Here is a 27914-nt window from a genome sequence, read left to right as displayed (position 1 = left end):
AAGATTGCAGATGTGGGGATGCTCAGATACAGAATATAACACATTTTAAATATTTGAAAAATTAAGGTATACAAAACAGGAGTGGGAAAAACTGCAATCAAAATAGAATGAGGTAGAGTTAAAAGTCGGTTAATTACTGCAAGAGATAAGTATAATCATTGAAATTAAACATTGCTAGATATAAACATAATTATTTAAAATTAGATTATTGGAATCAAAACTTTAATGGCATATCTGCAGAGAAAACTATAACAAAAGATAAATGTGAAAGGACTACTGTTTCCACCCATGATGGAGTAACTGAAGCTGAACTTGTTCTCCCTCTGTAAATAACTAGAAAAGTGGACAAAATATATGAAACAACTGTTGTCAGACATTTCACAACAAGCAGCATTCTGAGATAAGGAAAACAAGCATGGTGAGCTTTATAATAGTCCAACTTTCTGCCTGGATTCCCTTTTCAGACAGAAGTACAAAGAGGACAAATTTGAGCAGAACTCAGTGGTCACTCAGTTGAAGCTTCAGAGATTGGAGGGCACTCTCAGAGAAAGAACTCCAGAAGTCTGTAGGGGGATCCCCTCGAGTCTGTTACTGAACCCTAAGCCATGCATGTACAGGTGAAACCCCATGAAGCTAGAAAGCTGTAAGCTAAACAATGCCACAAGCTCACACAGGACTAGGAAAAGTTTAGTTCCAACCAGCCACAGTGGAGAAACCGTGTTAAACATATGCAGGATTTTGCAGAGACCCTGAAAGAAATCATACCATAGAATTAGTGCTAAACTATCCCTGAAAAATAAAAACTGATCTAAACTTGCCCTAACAAAACTTGAAAAGAAGCCTTGAAAAATCAGGCTGAACTGAAGCTAATTTAACCTAGAAGGAGTCCAATAGTCTTTAAAGAAAGACAACAAAATTCAGCACTCAACAATATAAATTTTCAGCTTAACGTCCAGTTAAGCTGAAAGATGTTACACATTCAAAGAAGCAGAAAAATGTCACCCATAACTGAGACAATAATTATTCAATATAAATATACCTAGAAATTACAGAGACAATGAAATTAACCAACAAAGACTTTAAATAACTATTATAAATATGCTTCAAAATTTAAAGTACACATGATTATGAAAGTTAATGAAAATGATAAACTTATAAATCAGGAAGTACAATGAACTCTAAGCAGAACAGACAAAAAGAAAACCACATCAGTGTACATCACAATCAAATTATTAAAAACCAGTGATAAAGGAATAGTCTTAAAAGCAGCCTAAGGAAGAATAAACCTTACATACTGGAGAACAAAAATAAAAGTTGCAGCTTTCTACCGCAAAAAATATAAACTAAAAGACAAACAATGACATCTTTACTGTGCTGAAGGAAAAAAAAAAAAAAACTCCCAACCTAGTGCTTTTTACCTAGTAAAAAATAAAGGCTATTCATGAATAGGAAGACTCAATATTGTCAAGATGCCAATTCTTTCTAATCTGATCTATAGATTCAATGCAGTCCCATTCAAAATCCCAGCAACTTATTTTGTGGCTGTCGATAAAATGATTCTAAAATTTATGCAGAGAGGCAGAAGACCCAGAATAACCAGAATATTAAAGGAGAAAAACAAAATCAAGCTGACACTACCTGACATCAAGACTTACTACAAATCTTACAGTAATCAAGACTGTGATACTGGTAAAAGGGTAAATAAATAGGTCAGTGGAACAGAATACAGAGCTCAGAGATAGACCCACACAAATATAGTCAACTGATCTTTGGTAAAAATCAAAGGCAATACAATAGAAAATAGATAGTTTTTTCAACAAACAGTGCTGGAACAACTGGACATCCACATGCAAAGAATGAATCTAGACACAACTCTAACACCATTAGCAAAAATTAACTCAAAATAGATCATAGACCTATATGCAAAAGGCAAAACTATAAAACTCCTAGAAAGGAACGTAAGAGAAAATTTAGGTTACCTTGGTTTTGGCAATGACTTTTTAGATACAACACCAAAGATATGATCCATAGAAATAATTGATAAACTGGACTTCATTAAAATTAAAAACTTCTTGTCGGTGAAAGACACTGTCAAGGAGACCAGAAGACAAGCTGTGGACTGGGAGAAAATGTTCACCAAGACCATATCTGACAAAGGACTGTCATCCAAAATTTACAGTGGCAAAAGACTTGAACAGAATCCCCATCAAAGAAGATATACAGATGGCAAATAAGCATATGAAAAGATGCTCAATATCATATGTCATTAGGCAACTGCAAATTAAAACAAAAATAAGATACGACTACACACCTATGAGAATGGCCAAAATCCAAAACACTGACAATACAAAATGCTGGTGAGTATATGAAGTAACAGGGACTCATAGTCATTGCTGGTGGGAATGCAACAATAGTACCGCTACTGTGGATTACAATCTGGCAGTTTCTTACAAAAATAAACATACTCTTACTATATGATCCAGCAATCATGATTCTTGGTATTTACCCAAATGAGTTGAAAACTTATGTCCACACAAAACACCTGCACACAAGATTTCATAGCAGGTTTATTCATAATTGCCAAAACTTGGAAACAACCAAGACTTCCTTGAGTAGTTCAATAGATGAATAAACTCTGGAACATCCAGACAATGGAATGTTATCCAGCACTAAAAATAAATAAGCTATTAAGCCATGAAAAGACATGGGGGAAACTTAAATGCACATTATTAAGTGAAAGAATCCAATCTGAAAAAGCTACATACCGTATGATTCCAACTATATGACGTTCTGGGAAAAGGCAAAACTGTGGAGCCAGTGAAGAGATCAGTGGCTGTGAGGGGTTAGGAGGGAGGAAAGGATGAATAGGTAGAGCACAGAGGATTTTTAAGGCAGTGAATCTATTCTGTATGATACTATAATGGTGGATACGTGTCATTATACATTTGTCCAAATCCATAAAATGTACAACACCAAAGTGAACCCTAATGTAAATGATGGACTTTGGGTGAAAATGGTGCATTGATTTCGGTTTATTAGTTGTAACAAATGCACCACTGGTACAGGCTGTTGATAGTGAGGGAGGCTATGTACGCGTATGGGCAGGGGACGTGGAAACTCTCTGTTCTTTCTGCTTAACTTTACTGTTAACCTAAAACTGCTCAAAAAAAAGATAAAGCTTATTTTAAAAAATAAAGCTAACTAGCAATTTTTATACAACAGAATTTTAGAGAATATGCCAATAGGAGATTCGCACAATAAGAAGTGTTAGCGGAAGTTCATAGGCTGAAGGAAAATAATGCTGATTGGAACTTGGATGTACACAAAGAAACAAAGAATCCCACAAATAGTAAATACAAAATATTTGTTAATTTTAAAATTTCTTTAAGAGATAATTATTTAAAACAAAAAATACTTCTTTATGACATGAGGGACTGAAATATATGTCAATTATGGCACAAAGGATACGAAGAGGAAATGGAAGTGTAAAAGTCTTCCTTTCTAAGTGAATTTGTATAATATAATCTGAAAATAGACTGTAACAAATTGATGATGCATACTGTAAACCCTGAGATAACTACTAAAAAAGTAAAACAAAAAGCCAATAAGTCAATACTGGAGATAAAATGGAATGGTAAAAATTACTTAGTTAATCCAGAGAAATGCAGGAAAAGAGGGGAAAAGTAACAAAGAATAAATGGGACCAATAGAAATAGATAATAATTTAAACCCAGGCATATTGATAATTACATTAATTTTTTAATGATCAAAACACTCCAATAAGAAGCAGAGATTGGCAGGCTGAATAAAAAGGCAAAACCCTACCATAAACCATCTATAAGAAATGTGTTTCCAATATAAAATAACCGATAGGTTAAAAGTAAAAGAATGGAAAAAGAAATATCATAAGAATGATGGAGTAGCTATATTAATATCAGATAGAATCAACTTCAGGATAAGGAATTTTGTCAGGGGAATTTTATCAGGAGTAAAGAGGGATATTTTATAATGATAGAGGGGCCAATTCATCAAGAAGACATGGAAAATGTATATATGTAATCACCTAAATAATAGAACTCCAAACTACATGAAACAAAATCTGATCGAGCTGGAAGGAGAAATAGACAAATCCACAGTTACAGTTGGAAATTTCACACTCTCCTCTCAGTAACTGATAGAATAGTAGACAGAAAGTCAATAAGGATATACTACAAGACTTGAGTAACATTCTCAATCAACTTGACCTAATTAACATGTATTAAGGACGCCACCAAATGGCAAAATATACATTTTTTTAAAGTACACTTGAAACATTCACCAAGATGGACCATTAGGCCATAAAACAATTCTTAATAAATTTAAAAAGAATTAAACTCATATAGAATATGTTGTCTGACTGCATGGAATTAAAATAAAAATCAATAACAAAAAGATGCCTGGGAAATCCACACCCCCAAAAAATTTGAAAATATTTCTAAATTATAAGTTGCTCAAAGAATGTCACAAGGGAAATTAAAATAAATTTTTAATTGAATGAAAAGGAAAACATACCATATAAAAATTTATGTATACAGCTAAAGTGCTTAGGAAAGAAATTTATCTTTATTTTTTATTATTTTTTTATTTGTTTAACATCTTTATTGGTGTATAATTGCTTTACAATGGTGTGTTAGTTTCTGCTCTACAACAAAGTGAATCAGCTATATGTATACATATATCCCCATATCCCCTCCTTCTTGCATCTCCCTCCCACCCTCCCTCTAGGTGGTCACAAAGCACTGAGCTGATCTCCCTGTGCTATGTGGCTGCTTCCCACTAGCTATCTATTTTACATTTGGTAGTATATGTAAGCCTATGCCACTCTCTCACTTCGTCCCAGCTTACTCTTCCCCCTCCCCGTGTCCTCAAGTCCATTTTCTACGTCTGTGTCTTTATTCCTGTCCTGTCTCTACGTTCTTCAGAACTTTTTTTTTTTAGATTCCATATGTATGTGTTAGCATACGGTATTTGTTTTTCTCTTTCTGACTTACTTCACTCTGTATGACAGACTCTAGGTCCATCCACCTCACTACAGATAACTCAATTCCATTCCTTTTTATGGCTGAGTAATATTCCATTGTATATATGTGCCACATCTTCTTTATCCATTCATCTGTCGATGGACACTTAGGTTGCTTCCATGTCCTGGCTATTGTAAATAGTGCTGCAATGAACATTGGGGTACATGACTCTTTGAATTATGGTTTTCTCAGGGTATATGCCCAGTAGTGGGATTGCTGGGTCATATGGTAGTTCTATTTTTAGCTTTTTAAGGAACCTCCAAACTGTTCTCCATAATGGCTGTATCGATTTACATTCCCACCAACAGTGCAAGAGGGTTCCCTTTTCTCCACACCCTCTCCAGCATTTATTGTTTGTCGATTTTTTGATGATGGCCATTCTGACCGGTGTGAGGTGACACCTCCTTGTAGTTTTGGTTTGCATTTCTCTAATGATTAGTGATGTTGAGCATTCCTTCATGTGTTTGTTGGCAATCTTATATCTTCTTTGGAGAAATGTCTATTTAGTTCTTCTGCCCATTTTTGGATTGGGTTGTTTGTTTTTTTGATATTGAGCTGCATGAGCTGCTTGTAAATTCTGGAGATTACTCCTTTGTCAGTTGCTTCATTGGCAAATATTTTCTCCCATTCTGAGGGTTGTCTTTTGGTCTTGTTTATGGTTTCCTTTGCTGTGCAAAAGCTTTTAAGTTTCATTAGGTCCCATTTGTTTATTTGTGTTTTTATTTCCATTGTTCTAGGAGGTGGGTCAAAAGGATCTTGCTGTGATTTATGTCATGGAGTGTTCTGCATATTTTTCCTCTAAGAGTTTGATAGTGTCTGGCCTTACATTAAGTCTTTAATCCATTTTGAGTTTATTTTTGTGTATGGTGTTAGGGAGTGTTCTAATTTCATTCTTTTACATGTAGCGGTCCAGTTTTCCCATCACCACTTATTGAAGAGGTTATCTTTTCTCCATTGTATACTCTTGTCTCCTTTATCAAAAATAAGGTGACCATATGTGCATGGGTTTATCTCTGGGCTTTCTATCCTGTTCCATTGATCTATATTTCTGTTTTTGTGCCAGCACTCTACTGTCTTGATTACTGCAGCTTTGTAGCATAGTCTGAAGTCAAGGAGCCTGATTCCTCCAGCTCCATTTTTCTTTCTCAAGATTGCTTTGGCTATTCGGGGTCTTTTGTGTTTCCATACAAATTGTGAAATTTTTTGTTCTAGTTCTGTGAAAAATGCCATTGGTAGTTTGATAGGGATTGCATTGAATCTGTTGATTGCTTTGGGTAGTATAGTCATTTTCACAATGTTGATTCTTCCAATGCAAGAACATGGTATATCTCTCCATCTGTTGGTATCATCTTTAATTTCTTTCATCAGTGTCTTATAGTTTTCTGCATACAGGTCTTCTGTCTCCTTAGGTAGGCTTTTTCCTAGGTATTTTATTCTTTCTGTTACAATGGTAAATGGGAGTGTTTCCTTAATTTGTCATTCAGATTTTTCATCATTAGTGTATAGGAATGCAAGAGATTTCTGTGCATTAAGTTTGTATCCTGCTACTTTACCAAGTTCATTGATTAGCTCTAGTAGTTTTCTGGTAGCATCTTTAGGATTCTCTATGTATAGCATCATGTCATCTGCAAATAGGGGCAGCTTTATTTCTTCTTTTCCGATTTGGATTCCTTTTATTTCTTTTTCTTCTCTGATTGCTGTGGCTAAAACTTCCAAAACTATGTTGAATAATAGCGGTGAGAGTGGACAACCTTGTCTTGTTCCTGATCTTAGTGGAAATGGTTTCAGTTTTTCACCATTGAGAACGATGTTGGCTGTGGGTTTTTTATATATGGCCTTTATTATGTTGAGGTAAGTTCCCTCTATGCCTGCTTTCTGGAGGGTTTTTATCATAAATGGGTGTTGAATTTTGTGGAAAGCTTTTTCTGCATCTATTGAGATGATCACATGGTTTTTCTCCTTCAATTTGTTAATATGGTTTATCACATTGATTGATTTTCGTATATTGAAGAATCCTTGCATTCCTGCAATAAACCCCACTTGATCATGGTGTATGATCCTTTCCATGTGCTGTTGGATTCTGTTTGCTAGGATTTTGGTGAGGATTTTTGTGTCTATGTTCATCAGTGATATTGGCCTGTAGTTTTCTTTCTTTGTGACATCGTTGTCTGGCTTTGGATTCAGAGTGATGGTGGCCTCGTAGAATGAGTTTGGGAGTGTTCCTCCCTCTGCTATATTTTGGAAGAATTTGAGAAGGATAGGTGTTAGCTCTTCTTTAAATGTTTGATAGAATTCGCCTGTGAAGCCACCTGGTCCTGGGCTTTTGTTTGTTGGAAGATTTTTAATCACAGTCTCAAATTCAGTGCTTGTGGGTGGTCTATTTATATTTTCTGTTTCCTCCTGGTTCAGTCTGGGGAAAATGAACAAACCTATAAATTTCTCTCAGAAGAAAATGGAAGCTAGTGTTTTAGATGTAATCACTATTCATTCTGAATCCCTAGTTATGTGACATGGGATATGAGATTTACTGTAAATAGAGTGGGAAATTGAAATAAAATAAAATACACTGACAGATTCATTTTTAAGCTGGATGTTTAATGTCAATCACTGAGATTTAACTTCTGATTTAGTAAGAAGTATCCTATAATGAATTTTTTTAATAACATAAGGTCCTAATTCAGTAAGGAATTAGTCCAGGAAATTATTTTTTAACCAAGTAAACAAATGGTTTAGGAGCCCTCCCCTTTGTGCTGAGTACTTGCCTCATTTCCACTTTGGGGAATATGTATATTGTTTCTATTTGTCATCAGTGAACTAACTTATCTTTCATTTGAATTTAGTTAAATTCAGTGAATGTTCCTTTGACTACATACATTCTTCCCCTTTCTACCTGCTCAATTTAGAAAAATCTCAACATTTTTGAAAGAAAAATCAAGCTTATTAAGGATCTCTTTTCACCAAATGTTAGCAACAGATCACACTAGAAACAGCCACACCTCAAAATCGCACCTGTACAGATGCTTTGAGAAGGAATCTTAGGGACAAGATTTGGTGTGATATTACCTATGTAATTCATTCACATATCAAGGGGAAATTTAATCACACCCCAAAAATTATACATTTGAAACTCTACACTCTATACTAGAACACATTTTAACAAATATTGTAAAAAGTACAACCATTTTTGGAGAAAGGATAACAGTACTAATTCTAAGATTGAGGAAAATTATGTAGATCTTTCAGTAACCGATCAAGTGTTTTGCATACAAGTGATCAAGTGTCTTAAGTTGTATTTCCTGGGAACAGACCTTGAGAAGGAGAGTTCAGGCAAATATATACAATTTGTTAAGGAGTGCCCACCAGAGGAAAGTGTACATACATAGGTAAGGAGGAAGGAAAGACAAGAGTGGACAGAGGGAGATGGTCCCTCCCAAATATGTTTGCACCTGAGGGCACAGCGCATCCTATAGGAAACCCTGAAGCTGGGATGGTCTGTCATGTTTAGTGCAAATTGAGGCAAGGGTGGGCTTTTGTATCTCTGTGTCAGCTGGTCATTGGGGTGCTCACTGGGAGAGGGTATAACCCTGGCAAAGCAATTCCCAACCTGAGGACGGCTCTCAGTGCGGACTGGCAGCTGCCATTACTCTCTACAGCCAGTGCACAAGGGCCAAGGAAAGCATTCCAGTCTCCACTCACCGAGTTACCATATTTTTCACTGTCAACTGAGAAACACACTCTTGCTTTTTGTTTGCAAACATTAATGTCCTTCTTTTTATGCTATTAGTTTTTTTTGTTTTTGTTTTTGTTTTGTTTTTTTTTTATGCTATTTGTTTTTGATGAGCCTATGGAGAAAAGTTTCCATGAATCTGTTCACATTTCTGTACATTTGGCTTCCTGAGCAAAGAGCACTGGCACCTGGACTGAAGGCTGATCAAATACTAACCCTGAAGATAGAGACTTCTAAAGAGATACAGTGATTCATTTCCCTGGAGCTATTTAATTACATTCCAGGGTAGTGACATCTCCTCTCCGCAGAAAAGATTTGAATGTGTTTATAATCTAGAGCAAAGTGCTCTCTCCTCCATCGTCTCTCTCTCTCTCTCCCTTCTCTCCCTGGAGAAAAAGAGAGGCAGATGTGTCCAGGCATGATAATTTTGAGGCTCCTCTCCTGTGGTGCAAACCTCACTACAGGTGCGCAGTGTGCAGTAGGGAATTGGGGCACAGAGAATGAATGCAAGCTGCTCTGTGAGAAAAGAAATGGTCTGATCTCTAATCCAGAGCACTTTGTGTGCGTGTGTGTGTGTGTGTGTGTCACTGTGCCAGGCAAACAAATGGAAAGTCAAGCTTATTAAAAACCTGCTTTCACCAAGTGTTAGCAGTAGAGTGTGATAGAAACTGCCACACCTCAATACCGTAGTTATTCAGAATGCCGTTAGCTTGCAAGAAAGATCTTTCTCAGATCTTTCCACATGAGACTTAACAGGTAGGGCTATCTAAATTTGAATATGGTTCTACTTATGAAGCTAGGCAATTTTAACAATAACATATTCATCTAAAAAATATTTAATGTGTTCACAGCTCTACTCCAAATACATTAAAAAGTATAAAAGCTCTTAATAATATATGGTATATACACTAGACTGCAAACTAAGAAGCATTAAGTGCTACCAAAAAGAAAGAAAAACAGACAAATTGCTTTGATCATTCAAGAGAGAGATGGCCCTAGGGAGGGAGATTAAGGATGACTTAGGGGAGGTGAGAGGATCTTGGCTAAGGAATGGTAAGAAACAAGGATCAGGAGAGAATGTTATTAGACTAATGATTCTTAATGAATTATATAATTTACTAATAAAGAATAATATATACTTACATACCAAGCACTAAGATAAATGCATTAAATGATTTTATTTTCTAGCTTATTTCTTCCAAAAACCATTATGAGGCTAGTATTCTTATTTTTCTTGGAAAGTTTTATTAACTTGTCCAAGTTGAACAGACGACACGTGGTAGAAGTGGAAGCTACAACACTGGACTGCAGGAACAGTGCTCAAAGCACCCTGGTCTCCAGCATTTGGTCAGAGGAAGCAACGAGGCAAAGATCAAGAGGCAGGAAATTTATGGCACATCTGAGGAACAGCAGAGAGTCTGGTTTTACTCAGTAATGAACTAGAGTCAGACAGATAAAACCGGAGAGGCAAGGGAAGACCGTGAAGGAAAGAGTTTAGCTTTAGGAAGTTCTTGAAGGTTTTTGACAAGAAAGGCCAAAGATATGCCTTGAGAACGTTAATTAACATTAACCTGGTATATGTGTGAAGACGGTTTTGAAAGAGGAAGAATAGTCGTGGCTGAACTGTTAGGAGGCCGACACAATATAGTCCAGGCAAGAAGTCAAGGTTCAGTGCCCAGGAGTCTCAAAACTTGAGATCCGATGTCTGGTACCAACTCTTGTTGTAACTTCAGGTAAATCATTCCACCTCACTGGGCTTTGGCATCCTAATCTACAGGAAATCTGTGAGGTTCCTTCCAAATCTAAATTCTAGAAATTTAGAAAGACCTAAATTAACATAACTACCTGAGCACAGAGACAGAGATAAGTATGTGAGAGATACTTTAGAGATGGAACTGAAAAACATAGCAAATGATTGAATGTAAAGGGTTAAGGAGAAATCATCAGTTTTCTGCAAGATTTTAAGCCCAGACACTCAGAAAGTCAATGAAATAAGAAATACAGGAAGAGGATGGGAGGACAATTAGAATTTGTTTTATATAGATTAATTCTGAGATGTTAGTGAGACAGATTGGAGGTGTTCAGAAGACCAACTGAGGAAAAGAGCCCCAGAATCAGGAAGAGGGACCCTGCCTGGAGCTCAGATTTGGAAGCTATTTTCACAGGCAGCATAGATGCGACTGCTTAGGGGCAGACTGGAAAGGAGGGCAGTGAATCAATCAGAGCTGGCTATACTATGTTTAAAGGACAAGGAGAGAACCAGGTTCCAAGCATGGAGTGTCCAGAAAGGCAGAAATTCATGGGAAGCCAACGAGGAAAGGTTTCAAAGAAAAAAGCTTGTCAGATCAAGGGTTAAGTGCTTGATATAAAAAGGTGCTCATCCAGAAAAGTGATGCTGATATACATCAGCGGTTTCAGAGGGAAAGGATGGGGTTAAAAAAAAAAAAAAAGGTGGCTGCAAGTGCAAAATATGTATAGAGGCATTTATGGCAAAGTGGTTTGGTAAACCACCAAAACTGGGCTGGGTTTTGTTCTCCCAGCATGGTCCACATACAACTTGCATTAGAATCACCCAGGGTGGTTGTTTAAAATGCAGGTTTCTGGGCCTTACTGCAGAACCCCGGAATCGTAATCTCAGGGGAAGGATGCTCTGGGTATCTTTATTTTAAACACCACTGCCCTTCAATAATTCTTATGTATGCAGGCCGGGTTGCTTCAACATGTTTTTTAAATGAACGGAGGGAGTCAGTAGAAAGAGATCAAATGAAGAAATAAGAAAGCTGGTAGAGAGTAATCCTGAAAAGGCAAAATGGGACCTAGGGCATCAGCAGAGGATTAGCCTAAAAGAAAGAGTCCATCTATGTCCTAGGACATCCTGCTCACTATGGCGGAGATCCATGCGCAACAGAGCATGCAGTGAGGTTCCCCATTCACCCGTTTTATAGATTACCGATTTCTTTTATATGTTTAAAAACCCTAGAATGCTTTCATTGAAAGTATTCATTAATTCCAAGTTGATTTTTTAAATTATGCAAACAATTTCATCAGCCACTGAACAGCTATCCATCTTTGCCCTTCTGACTTTGACCTTTTCCCCTGAAAAGGTCAGTCTTGTGCCTGCACTCTTAGTAATATCTTACGGTCTACAGTGACAGCCTTGATGCCAGAGATGTACCAGAGGCTGAAGTCTCAACAGAAGGCAGAGCCCCCGATGAGTTCTCCAACCCTCCCGGCAGCAGTGGAGAGAGCACAGACAGCTGGTCCCAGCTCGCCAATGAGGAAGACAACCCAGATGACACCAGCAGCTTCCTGCAGCTCAGCGAGCGATCCATGAGGTACCTGCTCTTTAAATGACTAACCAGGGAAACAGGTCTCAACACAGATTCCAGAAATGCATTTTAGTCATTCTCTGCCAAGGGTCCCTAATAGCGCAAAAAGGAAAGACTGCCCGTCATTAATTTGTGCTGAGAGCTATCTCAATATCCAGTTATGCCTTCAGTTAGCTTGGCCAAGGTTGAGAGTCATGTGTGTTGCCTTCTCTGCAAGCTCCAGCTAGTGCATTCAATCATGACAACTGTGAGCTTTTAAATAAGAGCAGCTATTACACCTGGTGTGTTTGATACTTTCTTTCTGGTTCATTTGTATTTCAGATGCAAGACAGGCTGGGTTTACATGAGGTGTTTCCACACTGTGTTGTGTTGTTTGGCCAGACTGTTCCTCCCCTTTCTCTGCCTGCCCTCTGCATTGTTGCTCTAGAAAAGCTAGAGAGGTGCTAAAGAGAGGTCAGATTTGGGAGGACCTGAGCCAATCAGGAGACATAAACTAAAAACTAGTCCTTTGTGAGGTGAGAATGAAAAGAATCTTCACGTTTCTACCCAAAATCTTATTGGATATGGGCCAACAAGTCCACAGACTTTCCAGAAAGGCCAATTGGAAAATGGGCTTCCGATGCCTCTGGCTGTATGGCTCCTTGAAAATTTTACTTCTGACAGTTCAGTCTGTTTAGACTTAGGGAAATTTCACCATGTTAAATGATTTACCTAAAATTTCAAAACTGGTGGGAAATGTTATCCTATAGAGATAAAAAGCAAAGAGAATTTGAATCTCTGGACTTAGCATAAGTTTATACAGTTAAGTACCTCCAGAGCAATGTTTGAGTCATCAGATTTCAATCAGTGAATACATTCAGTACCCCACACGAAAACCAAGACAGGAATTTGAAATGAGGGGATTTAGTTGCTTATTCATGGAACTCCTGAGGGAAGACTGTCCCATTACACGATACCCCAGCACTCACCCTTTGAAAACTTACTTGGAAGAGACGTCACTGGAAAATAGAGAAGGTATGAGGAAATATAGTGAGTTTGGTGAAATTGGATGCATTCCATTTTGCAAGTACAGACAGAACCTAAAAATGGGCTCAACTCTTCTGTGTTTCAGTAAACAAATTCCAGGCTAGTAACTAGACCGTATGTTGATTGTGCATCCTACAAAAATGTTGCAATATGTGATCCCTCCTTCTCTACAACACACAAAGTATCAGGGGTTGCTCCTTCTCAAAGATTTTAAGATAAAGGAGTTATAAAACTTTGGCATTGCCCAACTTTGTACTTGTAAATTCTGTAGTCCCTCAGGAAAAAAATGAGACAAGTGCATATCCTATGGAATATCCCTGACAAAAATCCCCTGAATGGCCAAGGGAAAAGAGAACATGCATCGCTGGTTTCTGTCAAAAGCCAAGAAGCAGGCAGATAAGCATTCCCGTATCTTCCCCCTCAGCCAGCATTCTCAGAAGTATCTTAGTCTCTGGAGGTATACCCAAGGAGTCTCTTGCTGATGGATAAACACCCTTACTGTCACTAGGATGGGGAAGAAAGGAGTCATGCCGATTGTCACCCACTAGGTGTGATCCACCAGGTATGACCACTGCAGAAATTACGAAACATTGATGACGACGATGATGATGATGATGATTGGCTTAAGCCAAAAATGTCTTTTGTTGTGTTTTCCCCTGATTTGGTCAGAAATAAACATCAGTTTAGGAGTCCTAGACACTAAGCAGTATTCTTCTGGGGACCAAAGGAAGAACCTCTTAGAATGGTGGAACATCAGTGTCAGCAGTGTGGCCAGGTGGTGGAGACTGGCATTAATATGTAAACTTTTGCTTTGTCAGCAATGGCAACAGTAGTGCCACTAGCAGTCTTGGCATTATGGACCTGGACATTTATCAGGAAAGCATGCCATCTTCTCCCATGATTAAGTAAGTAGCCACTGAGATGCAGTGATTGTGAGACCACTACTCCGATTCCATCTGGCAATCCATTTTGATCATTCAGGTTGTTCCCGACCACTGGTTTCATCATGTCTGTCCTGCTGAGGTTCCCAGACATGTATGGTTTCATGTCACTGGAGTAAGAACTCAGGCCTGCAGTAGTCTCACCCTTCCCACCACCTGCTTTCTGGATTTCAAATCTGCCCCCTATAATATAATCGTTTTGGATAAAGCTTATCCATATAATCAGACATATATGTCATTTTACCTAGTTGGACACAGAGAAACAAAAATCCATTTAAATTGTACTATGCCAACCAGCAAAGACTATTGTTCAATAGAATATAGTGTGAATGGCTTTTCCTTTACTTGTAAACACCTGGGATTATTGCCACTAATGAGTCTAATACCAAATGGCACCATGGTGGAATGTGTCATTTTTATATCTGCTCCCCACAATATGAGGACCTTCTAAAAGACCAAGGGAAAAAAGTACAATATGTGTGTCATAAAATATGGTGCATAAAGGGAGGGCAACATGAGGTCAGGACTATATCTAGAGTTTGTGATTGTCCTGGAAAATTAAATGAATTGAAACCTATTTTTGACCATTATGACTTATTATTTGGAGATTTCTGAAATTTCAGAAAAATGAAAATGAAGTATAGGACTAAAGTTGCTCCCTGATCTATTTTTTCAATTATTATCTATAGCTAAATCATTTTTATTTCACTATTTAATGAGGTATCCTGCCTGCGGGAATATTTCTCAGTGATTAAAGGTTGCAGTGCATTCTTTATTGTTCCACACAGCCATCATTCACAGGTAGAGATGAACATAAACATTATCTTGGGTTTGTTTTGTTTTTTAAAGGAGGCAAAACAAACAAAAACACTTTGGGGTAAATTTATTTTTCTCCTACAGGAAACATTTGTTTAGGTATTTTGTCCATCTTTCTCCCCAGTATGAGCCTAGGACCCCACAGACTACAGATAGAGAAAACCAAGACCACCTCTACCCATATCAGCATCCTGCAGCTCCACAGTAGTAGAAATTGTATGTACCATATGTCATTTCACTTATGTCACTTGACTAGAGATCTAGCAGAAAATCTAGACCCTTGGGAAATTGGCCATTCTTCTACAAATAATTAGGTGTTCATGAAAGAACAATTACACTTTCTCTCGACATCAGGAATACAATGGAATTAGCCAGATCTCAGCAATAACAGAGAATATAAGGGAGAATCCTCTCGCATAGAGACACATTTTTAAGAGCACCTGCAATTTAATTTCTAGACAAGACAAAAATACAGAACAACCATGGGCTTCCCAAGATGGTCACTTCCTTTCAGCTGTTGGGTCACATACTCTTATTTTAAAAACATTAACTGAGTCCTCCCACTATTTACAAGTCTCCCTAATAAGTACTCACTATGTGAAAGCGCTTCAGATGTTGAACATGACTGTATTTAATGAAATCCTCACTTCCATTATGAGTATCTAGTTCTAAACCGCCCCCAGCCTACTACATCTTCCCAGTAAAAAGAAAGAAAAAGAAAATTTTCAACTAATTGAGGTATTTTGTCACCCTTCTTAAGTTCTAAAGTTTGTGATTGTCTTTTCCCTTATTTCAGGTCAAAGAACGAAGTATAGGTAGAAAAATATTTTCCTAAATGAAAATGCAAGTTTATGTTGCTATCATAGTATAGAAAAATATCATTGTCTCAAGATGGAAATATATGGTCCTGTAAATGACAAGCAAATACAGAAGAAGGATAAGTCCTCAAATCTGATCTAGTTACCTACACAATCCTTCCTTGACTGTTCAAACCTGTGAAGGTTTATGGAAGGGAGGTTGAGAAGAAGAAAAATTTGCATCTCTCAGAGTCTCCCACACCAATTATCCCAACTAAAACCATGCAGTTTATCTAGCCTTTATTTTAGGGGTGGTGTTATTTATTGCAGACCCAGTAGTCCTACGTAATAGCCACTTTGGTATTTCCCTAGTATTTGTTTAGTTTATTCCACAAAAACAATAAATATATGAAACTTCAGAAGCTTTTAGATCAGTAAGACCCATCACCTCATCTAACATTTACAGCTTGCTCTTCCTAAACATTACCAACCATATATTGTTGTTTTCTCCCAAAGTGAATTAGTAGAAGAAAACGAGATTCTTAAAGGACAGTCAGAAAACACAGAGGGTAAGCCACGTTCCCATAATTTTGAGACACAATTTGCCTGTGATCTTCGTATGGAAAGTGTAGTAAGGCAGTTGTGTCTGTATTCAGAACATGCCTCTGGAATGCCAGTGGGAACGGCCAGCCGCCAGGGGAGCCTGCTGGTGATCAACTTTGACCTGGAGCCAGAATGTCCTGACACTGAGCTTCAAGCCACTCTGCAGTGGATAGCTGCCTCTGAACTCGGGATCCCCACTATCTACTTTAAGAAATCTCAAGAAAACAGAATCGAAAAGGTACCGTGTTCCCTGTTTGTATATCATAAGGCTTTGTGTTTTATCCCTGCTTAAAACTCAGTAAATGCCCAGTTAACCTATTTAAATTTTTTTCCTTGACTTTTCACCTTAAAATTGTGATTAGAACTTTGAAACCTTCCACCTGCATAAATATAATCATGATAATTCTTTGACCGTTAGTTTGTCTTAGCTAGTTGGTGATGATGAGAAAGTAAATTGAGGAGACGGGATATTTTTCTAAGAGTCTTCTTTTTGTGTGTGTTTCCTCACTCTGGAACCAACCTCTTCATAACATTCATTTAAATAAAAAGTAGAGAAGGAAAGGCAAAAGGGATTCTTCAGTTAATTTTAAGTCAGTCAAAAGGGAGGCTATCTGGTGAACCTAATCTAATCCAATGAACCCATTAAAAGCAGAGAGTTTTCTCTGGCTAGTGGCAGAAGTAAGAGAGACTGACAGCATGAAGGGACCGCATGACAAGAAATTGGGCAGCTTCTAGAAGCTGAGAGTGGACCTCAGCCAATAGTCAGCAATGTGAGGCCACCCTGATAATTAAACTATGGCATGGCGTCAAAGAGAAGGCATTTTTAATTCCCTATGGAACAGATTTGCATTGGATGGGCTTTCTCATTATTATTCTCCACCTAGAAATATAAAGCTAAGAAATAGATCCCTAGTCAACATCTAAATTAATAGCAACTCTCTCTCTAACTCCCTTTCTCTAAGACCAACCACTTACTGTTGTAGAATCTCAGTTATTAAGATTAAAGCAAGAATCCATCTGCCAATGTCTTCAAGCTCAATTTTCCATAATTTAAAATATGTTTTTTAAAAAATTCAAATTAATAATAATGTTGCTATATTGGTTTTCTATTTCTGTGTAACAAACTGTCACAAATTTACTAACTTAAAACAACAATACCCAGCTCTGTCGTCAGAAGTTTGGGTGAATTCCATGCTCTCTACTGAGGGACTTACAAGGCAGAAATCAACATGTCAGCCTGTCTAGGCACTTATCTGGAAACTGTAGAGAGAAATGAGCTTCCGAGCTTGTTAGGGTTGTTGTCTTAACTGAGTTCCTTGTGGTTGTAGGACTGAAGTCCCCATTTCCTTGCTGACTATTGGCTGAGGTCCACTCTCAGCTTCTAGAAGCTGCCCAATTTCTTGTCATGCGGTCCCTTCATGCTCTCATGCTGTCAGTCTCTCTTCTGCCACTAGCCAGAGAAAACTCTCTGCTTTTAATGGGTTCATTGGATTAGATTAGGTTCACCAGATAGCCTCCCTTTTGATTGACTCAAAATTAACTGAAGAATCCCTTTTGCCATTTAAGATAACATAATAAGGGCATAACTATCTCATCCTATTCATGGTACTGAGGATTAGGGCAGAAAATCTTGGAAGCTGCTTTAGGATACTGCCTATCACTGCCACTGTGCATTTTTTAATGTCTTATAGTCACTTCCACATACTTATTATACTTGTTTCTCAACAACGCTGTGAAAAGAGCAGAATGGATATTATTGTCCCTTTTTTACTGATGAGCAACTCAGTACTCAGAGGCTAGTCCATGAGAGAGTCCTCAGATAGTGATATTTGAGCCTAGTGGTAGAACCCCACTTTCTCCACAGATACCTGTCAGTAGTGTGTCTCTCTCAAGTTAGATTGCCTCTGAGTTACAATCTAGACTTTTTTAAATGTGTAACTGCATTTTAACCCTCACTGCCAGAATCCAACAGCTTGAAATTAAAGGTCCTCTACCCTTTTGCTCAGGCACATGGTAATTAGAACAGCATATCTATGTCTGCATCCCCAGCCGATGGGATTGGCTACTGAAAAAATCGAGAAGGAGACCTAGTTTATTTTCCATGCCTTCTTCCACTTCAGCCTCTCTCTCCAGCCAGTAATTCATATTTCTCTTCAGGCCTAGAACTGCCTACAGTTCTACACTCTCTGAATCTAGATACGATCCTATGCTTGGCATACCTTTATTTGCAAGGTGATGAGTGGTTTGCTATTTAATAAATTCTCCTTCCACCTTACCATCCAGCCTGCCTATTGCAAAGGATGCAGTGAAAGAGCACTTCACTTTTGACCCCTCCCTCCTGCCATACACAATCCCAAGACCCCCTGCCATGGGGAGGAGAACAAGAACATTCTCAGCCAGAGTGCATTCTCAGTTTCCTGGAAAAATGAAAGGCAGTTTGGTTTCCAAATTTATCTCGAGCCTCTCCCTGAATAAAAGCATTACCTGGTGCATTTTCAGATGGTCTCTTAATGGAGTAGATTTTTATACAATCCACCATTTTGAAGAAACAATGTAACACTCTATGTGAATATATGTCTCATAAATTCCCCTTAGATGAAAGGACAAGGAATATGTCATTAACACCTTAATTATGTGCATGATGTTTTGACACGATATTTATTTATCTCCACTGATTTTCAGTTCTCAAAGAGGATGCCTGTCTTTGCTCATAACTATTTTTCAGAGAACATAAATGTTCCACTAGTGTTAGCAAGATAAACATTAGTGATATTTCACTCCTATTTAGCATCAGTTCAAGGAGGTTATTTCCAAGTAATGTAATTTTATGGACTGAATCTTCTAACAGTTTTTTTCCGAGTCAGTTAGGGTTCTCTCCACATAGTGGCTTCTCCATAAAAGGGCACTGCCTGTGCCCAGTTCTATGACAGAACTGGTGAAATAAAGCAAACCCTTATGCAAAATTTTGACATCCTTTCTTTTATCGATAACGCATTTGAAGACCTCATTCTGATTGTTTTTAAATTAGCCAGGAAGTTAAGTGGCCATTTTCAAGTGGTGTGGAAGAGAGATTGTGGCTTCCTACCGAGGAGGCTGTATCACTTGAGAGCAGCAGTGTCTCATTAGCTCCTCATCGGCTTGGAGAAGATTAAAGAAATGTCTCTGTTAAGTTCAGCAATGACATTCCCCCACTGTCACTAGAGTATGAAACACCATTCACAGATACATACCCTGAGTCCCTATTTGTGTAAATTGTGAATTTTTTTGATAAATTAATTTAGCCAACACACCTCCCTTGATGGTGGTCTCAAGCATGAGCTAAAATGGCAGAGGATGTCATGAATGAATACCGAAGCAGCTCATCCTTCCCACCACTGCCTGTGAACTTGACCTTGGAGTTGAAGGGCACCTAATGTCAGCTTCTAACTACCTCCAGCCTTATTTCTATTCAAAACGCAAATTCCAAACATTCTGGGTGCCCAATGTACTGTCACTCCTCTCCGATAAATGACACCTTTTCAAGCTTTCTCTTTTAGTGTTCTGTCTAATCATTAAAATTCCAAGTCCACTTGAATGTCGTACATTCAGAACATTCATGAAAAGTTTATCGAATATGTACAACATGCCAGCCACTGTTCTAGGCTCTGGGGACACAGGGAACAAAAGAGACAAAATATCCTACCCTTTTGGAGTTCACATTCCAGTCTAGGAAGGACCCAAAGTAGGGAGAACATAAACCAAGAGGCTCAGGTTGTAAAGACCAAATGTGAAAGTGATGGGAGCTTATTCTGGACAAGGAAAATGAGAAGCACACTGAAACAGTACTTCTCACCCTGTGACCGTGAGCCAAATGCACAGAATCACCTGGGACACTTATTTACAATTCATATTCCTAGACCCCTTCTTGGAACTCACTTTCTAAGAGTGGGGCCCAGAGATATGCATTTTTAACAACTTTGCTCAAGTACAGTGATGCTAATGAACACCAAAATTTGAGACTCCCTTCCATAAGAAATATCTTGAAGGAGTGGCAGAATTTGAGGTGGCTTTAAAGTATGCTAAATTCCAGAGGAAAGATTGCTGAGAATTCCAACACCTGAAAATCTAAAACAGTTTGTGAATTTAATCCACAATGACCTTGACATCAATTAAATTTAATCTACTTAATTCAAAGCAGGGATGGGGGGAATCATGAGAGCAATTGTTTTCAAAAATAGACATCAATTAGCTAATTGTTCTGCTTTTTTGAAGCCAAAGCATTATTTTCTCTAGCTCTTTTACTTCTGTTTAAATACAATGAGCTTCTGTGAGCTAGAATGGGCTGATGACTGGCCTCGCAGTAAATCAGGTGCCTTTCTCATCTTTAAGTTCATTTTGAGAATTACTTCCTTTTCTTGAAGGCAGTGCATAGAACAGAATGTGCAAAGAGGAAACTTACCTTCCTAAGTAAGTGGGAGTCAGAAGAGGAGTCGTCTCGCCTTTAATTTCTTATTCTTTTCCACATGCAAAGCAGTGGGAAGAGAATGAGAGAGAAAATGTTGATGGCATTTACTGTTAACCTAACTTTCCCCAAAATGCTACACTTTAAGTCTCAGTTTTGAAAAAAATATATGACAAAAGAAGGAAAAATAAGGAAGAATTAGATACTGTCTTAGTCAGCTCAGGCTGCTCTAACAAAACACCATAGAGAGTGGCTTGAACAGCAGACATTTATTTCTCACAGTTCTGAAGGCTAGGAAGTCTGAGATCAAGGTGCCAGCAGATGCATTTCCTGGTGATGGGCTTCCTCCTCTCTGTGTCCTCATGTAGCAGAGAGAGAGTTCTGGCATCTCTTCCTCTCCTTATAACAGCATAAATCCCACCATGGGAGCCCCATCCCCATGACCTTATCTAAATCTAATTATTTCCCAAAGGCCCCACCTCTTAATGCCATCATATTTTTGTCTTAGGGCTTCAATGTATGAATGGGAGTGGGGAGGGGGGGACACAAACATTCAGTCTGTAACAGACATTGTCTCTTCATTTGTGAACGTAAGAAATTGTCTGCCTTGAACTGAATATTTTGTCATTGTTCTCAAATTCAGTGTGTGCTAGAATCACCTGGGGAGCTTTTCTAGACCCCAGTGCGTGAGCCAATTAAATCAGACTCTCCTCTTGGTATGAAACCCAGGCTTTGGGGTTTTCTCGAGGTCCCTGGGGGTTCTAGGGTACAACCAAGGCTGAGAATCACGACTCTACAGGCCATAATTGCAGGAGCAATATAAAGACTAGCTCACTTGTGCTTAATGAAATGGAATTCACCTTGGAGCTAAAGAAGGTATCTGCTTTCAGAAATCTAAGTTGAATGTTTTCAAAAACCCATACAACTTGCAACAACTCCCATAGATTCCACCATATGATTTGGTAAACAATTAATCTAATTTAGTAAATGCACCTGAGAATATACAAGGCATCTACCATGTGATAATTTTCTTCAAACGAGTCTACCAATGATATACCATCACAGGATAGAAATTCTTCTAGTTACCTAAGACGAAACATTTGTTCAAGGAAATGCCAACTATGATACATAGGAAGGGAACCTAATTATTATTGATTGTGAAATAGCAGGAAATGAAAATTTTTGATTTTTATATGTCAGTACATTGGAAAGAAAAACTCAGATCTCTGACACACTAAAGCTGATTATGAAATTCCCAAGTCAAAAACATGGACAGATACAGTGAAAGATCTAGAACCAGCTGCTAAATAGAATGCAGTTTTTCAAGGCTGTAGTAATGAGCTGGAAATGTCCTTTTCTGGTTTCTTCACAATCTAAGCTTCATTTTTGTCTAGAATTTTTTTTAAATGAAGGAAGAAAAGAAAGTGTAAGACCTTCCCTGCTCATCAGCCCCACAGATGGTCCAAGGTCTCGATGTCTGAGATGAAGTCATCACGGCCTAAAAGCATGCTATATTTAGTGGAGCCAGATCATTTTTTAAAGTTGCTTTATTGGGATATTGGCCTGGATTTAGAAATCATGAGACAGATTCTAACGTGTGACCATTTGACAAACTACTAACAGAGTGGCCTAGGTGATGGGGAACTTTGACAACTTTGGCCAGTCAACAACATCTTATGGTCATCACCACGGTGGGAGACCCTGCTTCAGCAAGCCCCAAATAGATGGAAAGTAGCTACTCTTGGGCTTCCAGAAAGGTCTGAAGCAGACAGCCTTCTGGAAAAGTTTTAGCCAATATTGGCATCGGCTCTAGAATTTTGATTCTTTCTCAGAGCAATACCTAAGAGATAAAAGTTGGGAATAAGATGGTGGCCCAGTGAACCAGTGTGTATAGAAAGAAAAAAGAAAAGTGCTAAGGCTAATTTTCTGTTTCTGTGTACTTTATATTGACTGTTTCTTTATAAGACATGTTAAAGAAGAGCAAATACCTTCAAGGGATGAGTCTGGCCTAAGACCACTGATGACCCTGGAGGGAAATCTTGAAGTCAATGAATTATGAGCCTCTCTCAGTGAGACCTCAGAAACTTGATGTTCAAGTCTTCTCCACTAGGAGCACCTAATTTCTAGACTTCCAGTAAGAGCTGGAAAAGTCGATTAACCAAATCATACAAAGACATCCTAGCCTTTCTCCCCCCTTTCCCTGAGGCCTTATGTTTTTACCACTTTGTCCAATAGAAAACATGCCTGGGATCTTTCATACACACCAAGAAACAAGTAACAGCTCACAAAATTATTTTTACTCATCTCCATAAATTACTAGTAGCCACCTGTAATGTTCCCCTTTCTGAGGGTATTTGTGCTTTGAGCAAAGCCTTAACCTAAAGTATTAAGCTCTCTAAAATTTCAGATCTAACAGACAGAAAGCTAGGCAGAATTGTGAGGGAAACCAGACAACTAATAGTCTCTGAAATTCTATCACTGAGATTGATGGAGCTGATTAGCACTAACCTTCCATGGCTGTTACAGTGACCAGTGAAGAAAAGTCCTAGGCACCTTACCCCCACAATATACATGCCCACTCCCAGGCAGAGTGTGATGAGACACCTGCCCCATGACCAGCTTTGACTCTCCTCCTTGCCCACCACCACTGCACCAGACTAGGCTCTGCCCAGCCTTTGCCTAGATCCATGGCCCCCCAGTCATTTTTTTGGAGCATCCTATCAGTAGAAAATTATTGAGTAAGAAGCCCCAAGATGTGCATGTTAATTTTTAACTATATATGTGCAAATACATTATATAAAACTCAAGAATGAATATTTAGACAAGGTTCATCTTCAATGATCCTGGATGTCACTCCATATTTCAAATAGTCTTCTTGATCATTTTGAATGCATTTGATGCATTTGACTCACATTTGGTTGTTCATTCCTTTTGTCATTCTGCAAATATTTATTGAGCCCCTATTAGGTGCAGGCACTAGATATAAAGAGGTGGCTAAGATGATGTCCTTTCCTGGGAGATTTACTATCTGTAATACTGTTGGCGTCGGCTTCCCATTGGTCTCCCTTTTTACATCATCTTTTAGATGATGTTTATGTTTCCATGTATTAAAAGTTAAGCATTTTATTTTCCAGCCTAGAAAATTGCTTTATTCTGATTAAGCCAACACAAGGCGAGTGAGTACAATAAAACACTGATTTCTGTAACTGTGCAGTAGTTGGTACCATCACAGCTGGGAGAAGAAACATAATTTAATAGTAGCTCTCTATAAGACAACTTCTCAGCAATTGAAATGAATTAGGAAATTCAAACTGAAGAGGAGGGAGGAAAAGACCAGAAAAAAATTAGCATTCCATTTTCTGGCTGATCTTGAAAGTCTGAACAAATGCGAAATGAGCAGAGGAAAGAAATTCTAGAAGGAAACATTGAAGAAATAGTAACTAAACTACAGCCCTCATCTTTTTTAACAAACACGTTTTTCTTCCTCATTAAACGATACCAGATTCCCAGCTTATCCTTTCTCCCAGTGTTCCAAATAAATATCAATGGCTTATTCTCCCATGACCAAAATGCATGGGGTGCAATAGTAGAAAGAGCTTTGGGCTGGAGTGTTAGAAGACCATGCATCCTACTGCCAACTTTTCATCTCACAAACCCACAATTTTTCATCTTTAAATGCCTGCTTTACAGAGTTGTTGACAGAATTAAATGAGATTACATGCATGAAAGTAAATACTTCCTGCAGGTTTTGGCTCTTATAATCATTACTTTTCTTTATACGTATCTGACTAAGGAGTTTGAGAAGCCTTCATTCTGGGCTTCATCCCACAGTTTCACGAAGGGAACCATCTATCATGCTTTTCCCACCTTCCAGTGCTCCAACTCACAATTCACCGGTAGTCATAAACTTTCTACGTTGTGGTCAACTGAAGCTGATACCATTAACCAGGTGACGAATCTAGGATGTTTCCTCAATCTTTCCTTTTCCTGTTCCAATGGAAAGCCAGTGTCTCTCGAAACTTGATGAAGAGGGAGGGAAATTTTCAAGATGGAATGAGGAACCAGTAAATAACCCTACCCAAAAGTGGAACACAATTTATTTGGCATAAATGTATACATCCAATGAGAAATTATTTGTGACACAGATAGAAGGGACTGGGAACCATGCTATACAGGCCTGTTAGAGAGAGTCCAACCCAGAGAAAAGCAGATCTGAGGAGACTCTTCAAACATCTAAAAGGTAGACTGTTGAAAGAAGAGTTCCATGTAGTCTCCCAAAATCGAAGTATGGCAACTGCGGTGAGGAACATTTCAGTTCAGTTGAAAGAACTCGCTAATAATCTGAACTGTCTAAAAAGAAAATAGACTGTCCTAGAATATAGTCTGCTGTCACTAGAGATATTCAAAAATAACCTGGAGAGCCATTGGCTTTGGAAGAGTGGTTGGACGAGATAACTTTGAGGACCCTCTGTGATATGCGAGCCTAACCCTGTGCTTTACTTTAGTTTCTAGATGTCATGCAGCTGGTTCATCAGAAGTCCTGGAAAGTGGGAGATCTCTTTCATGCAGTTGTTCAGTACTGCAAAATGCATGGGGAGCAGAGGGGTGGGACCCCGAGTCTCTTTGACTGGCTCTTGGAACTGGGATAAGGCAGCGATGCCTTTAGAGCACCCCCTTCCTTCATTCCGGCTTAGATCACAGTGGTTTGCGCTAAACTTTCTCAAAACATCACATCACATTAGCAGAGCTATGAAAAAATCTGCTCTTCGAGTCTGCTGCACATAGAATAAATCTGAGGAAAAGCAAAATATCAGTCTGTACAAATCAATACAACCGGTGGGTGAGTTCAAAGGAGCTTGTATTAGAATGGCTGGAAAAAACAGAATGTTAATGGGCCCAAATGAAAAACTTATAACTAGGCCCAAACTCCAGGAAAGTTGCACTTACATATTTTTAATAATATAAAATGTTATGTAATGTCTCCAATTATGTGAATCAACTGGAAACAAAGTCACTGGTCAAAATCATTTTATAAACTCTGCTGTAATGTTTATTTTACTTTTTTGAGCAGATTAAGGGGTCTGTCAGCCCAGGTAAATACTCAAGATATGGACAAGACATTTCCAAAACTTTGATATCAAAGCTTTCCAGTTTCAGACTGTTATCAGCGGTTATTAACAGAAATACAAGAGTATATCAATGTCCTCTACCAGGTGATTTCATTTATCCACTACAGCCCACTGATAAACATTCCACATCTCCCAACAATATCTGGGTTCCTAGCTAATCAGAAAACTATTGGTGTTCAGCTGAGAGAGAGAAAGATCAAAGATTGTTTTGTTTCCTTCTATATATTACATGAGTAAAATGATTACAGAACTCTTACCCAAAAGGAAGAAGCTTTCTTACAAAAGAGCATCTTTTGAGATAAAATCTGCTTGTATATTAAATTATATAAAATATAAACTTTCATTTTATTTTTATTGTAAATTATGAAGAGATTGTTATCTTAAATAATATATTGAGTTAGCCTTAGAGGTTCATAAAATATGAAGAGATTATTGTCTTAAGTCGTATATTGACTCTTGAGCTCTGTGGTTTCATTATAAAAGTACCCGTATGGCAGACTTGCTAGTCTTATGACATTTATAATGATGGATGCAGGATTTGACATAACCAGTTAGGATCATAAACTTCCTGATTTAAGGATACTAGCATTTAATTTGAGAAAAAGAAAATATTATCACATTTAAGTATTTTAAAAACAGGGATTTACTCTTTTGAAAAATAAAGGTATCTAACTTCTCCCCAGTAAGTCTTCTTTCCCTTCAACTGAATGAGCTAGACTGGCTTTTATTTTCTTGATCAAAGAAAGTGTTTATTAAAGATTTCCTGAGATACTGTGCTCTTACACTATTTTTAAGATTGTGAAGTAATTTTAAATGTGAACAAGACCTCACACCGTCAGTGCTGGCCTTGTGTGTCATCCACATTGATAAGAAATTGACATTTCTTGAAATGTCAAGAAAGCTTCATTGGAAGCTCTATTTCCTCCATACCACCCACCCCAGGTATCCTTTCCAGGACTCTTTAGGCATTTATTATTAAAAATAGTCCAAATTTAGGTTGTATGTTTAATTTGACACATTAAACAAATGTCAAATTTTAACATTTATCCACCATCTCAAACTGAAAGTTCTTCATGGTACTAAATGGAAAAGGATATGTTTATTTTTTACACAACCCCAGAATATTGTGTGTAGATTTTTGTTGTGCTCAAATGAATGTTTATTTATCCTACAAAGCACAAATACTGAATTGTAATCATGTGATGAAATTATATTTGTTGTACCTAATGTTGCAAACTAATCAATAAATTTTTGTTGTCAAATGGTTGATCATTTTTTCTCCAAGAGCTTAAGCGCCTCATAGAAAAAAATAGTCACAGTGTAATTGGGTGAAGGTAGATTTATCCCTTAGACAAGTGTTACAGTTCCACTTTCAATTTTTGAATAAGAAAATATTCTTTGAATGGCCATCATCAAAAAAATCTACAAACAATAAATGCTGGAGAGGGTGTGGAGAAAAGGGAACCCTCTTGCACTGTTGGTGAGAATGTAAATTGATACAGCCACTATGGAGAACCATATGGAGGTTCCTTTAAAAAGTAAAAATAGAACTACCGTACGACCCAGAAATCCCACTACTGGGCATATACCTTGAGAAAACCATAATTCAAAAACAGTCATGTACCACAATCTTCATCGCAGCTCTATTTACAATAGCCAGGACATGGAAGCAACCTAAGTGTCCATTGACAGATGAATGGATAAAGAAGATGTGGCACATATATACAATGGAATATTACTCAGCCATAAAAAGGAACGAAATTGAGTTATTTGTAGTGAAGTGGATGGACCTAGAGTCTGTCAGAAAGAGTGAAGTAAGTCAGAAGGAGAAAAACAAATACCGTATGCTAACACATATATATGGAATCTAAAAAAAAAAAAAAAAAGGTTCTTAAGAACCTAGGGGCAGGACAGGAATAAAGACACAGATGCAGAGAATGGACTTGAGGACATGGGGAGGGGGAAGGGTAAGCTGGGACGAAGTGAGACAGTGGCATGGACATATATACACTACCAAATGTAAAATAGATAGCTAGTGGGAAGCA

At 38.0% G+C, this 27914-nt stretch overlaps 1 protein-coding gene across 1 annotated transcript in view; it reads left to right on the top strand.

The window, feature by feature from the left end:
- SPHKAP (SPHK1 interactor, AKAP domain containing) overlaps positions 1 to 25389 on the top strand; it is a 120692-nt gene extending 95303 nt beyond the window's left edge. Inside the window, exons 7-11 of the mRNA XM_061191283.1 lie at positions 11937 to 12122; positions 13961 to 14047; positions 16213 to 16265; positions 16353 to 16537; positions 25246 to 25389. Of these exons, the coding sequence (XP_061047266.1) occupies positions 11937 to 12122; positions 13961 to 14047; positions 16213 to 16265; positions 16353 to 16537; positions 25246 to 25389 (655 nt within the window). The remainder of the gene's footprint in view (positions 1 to 11936; positions 12123 to 13960; positions 14048 to 16212; positions 16266 to 16352; positions 16538 to 25245) is intronic.
- Positions 25390 to 27914: the final 2525 nt, after the last annotated feature.

This window comes from Eubalaena glacialis, chromosome 1, assembly GCF_028564815.1.
Source record: "Eubalaena glacialis isolate mEubGla1 chromosome 1, mEubGla1.1.hap2.+ XY, whole genome shotgun sequence".
NCBI lineage: Eukaryota > Metazoa > Chordata > Mammalia > Artiodactyla > Balaenidae > Eubalaena > Eubalaena glacialis.
The sequence above is the reverse complement of the archived record's forward strand: the minus strand, read 5'-3'. Positions and strand labels throughout refer to the sequence as shown.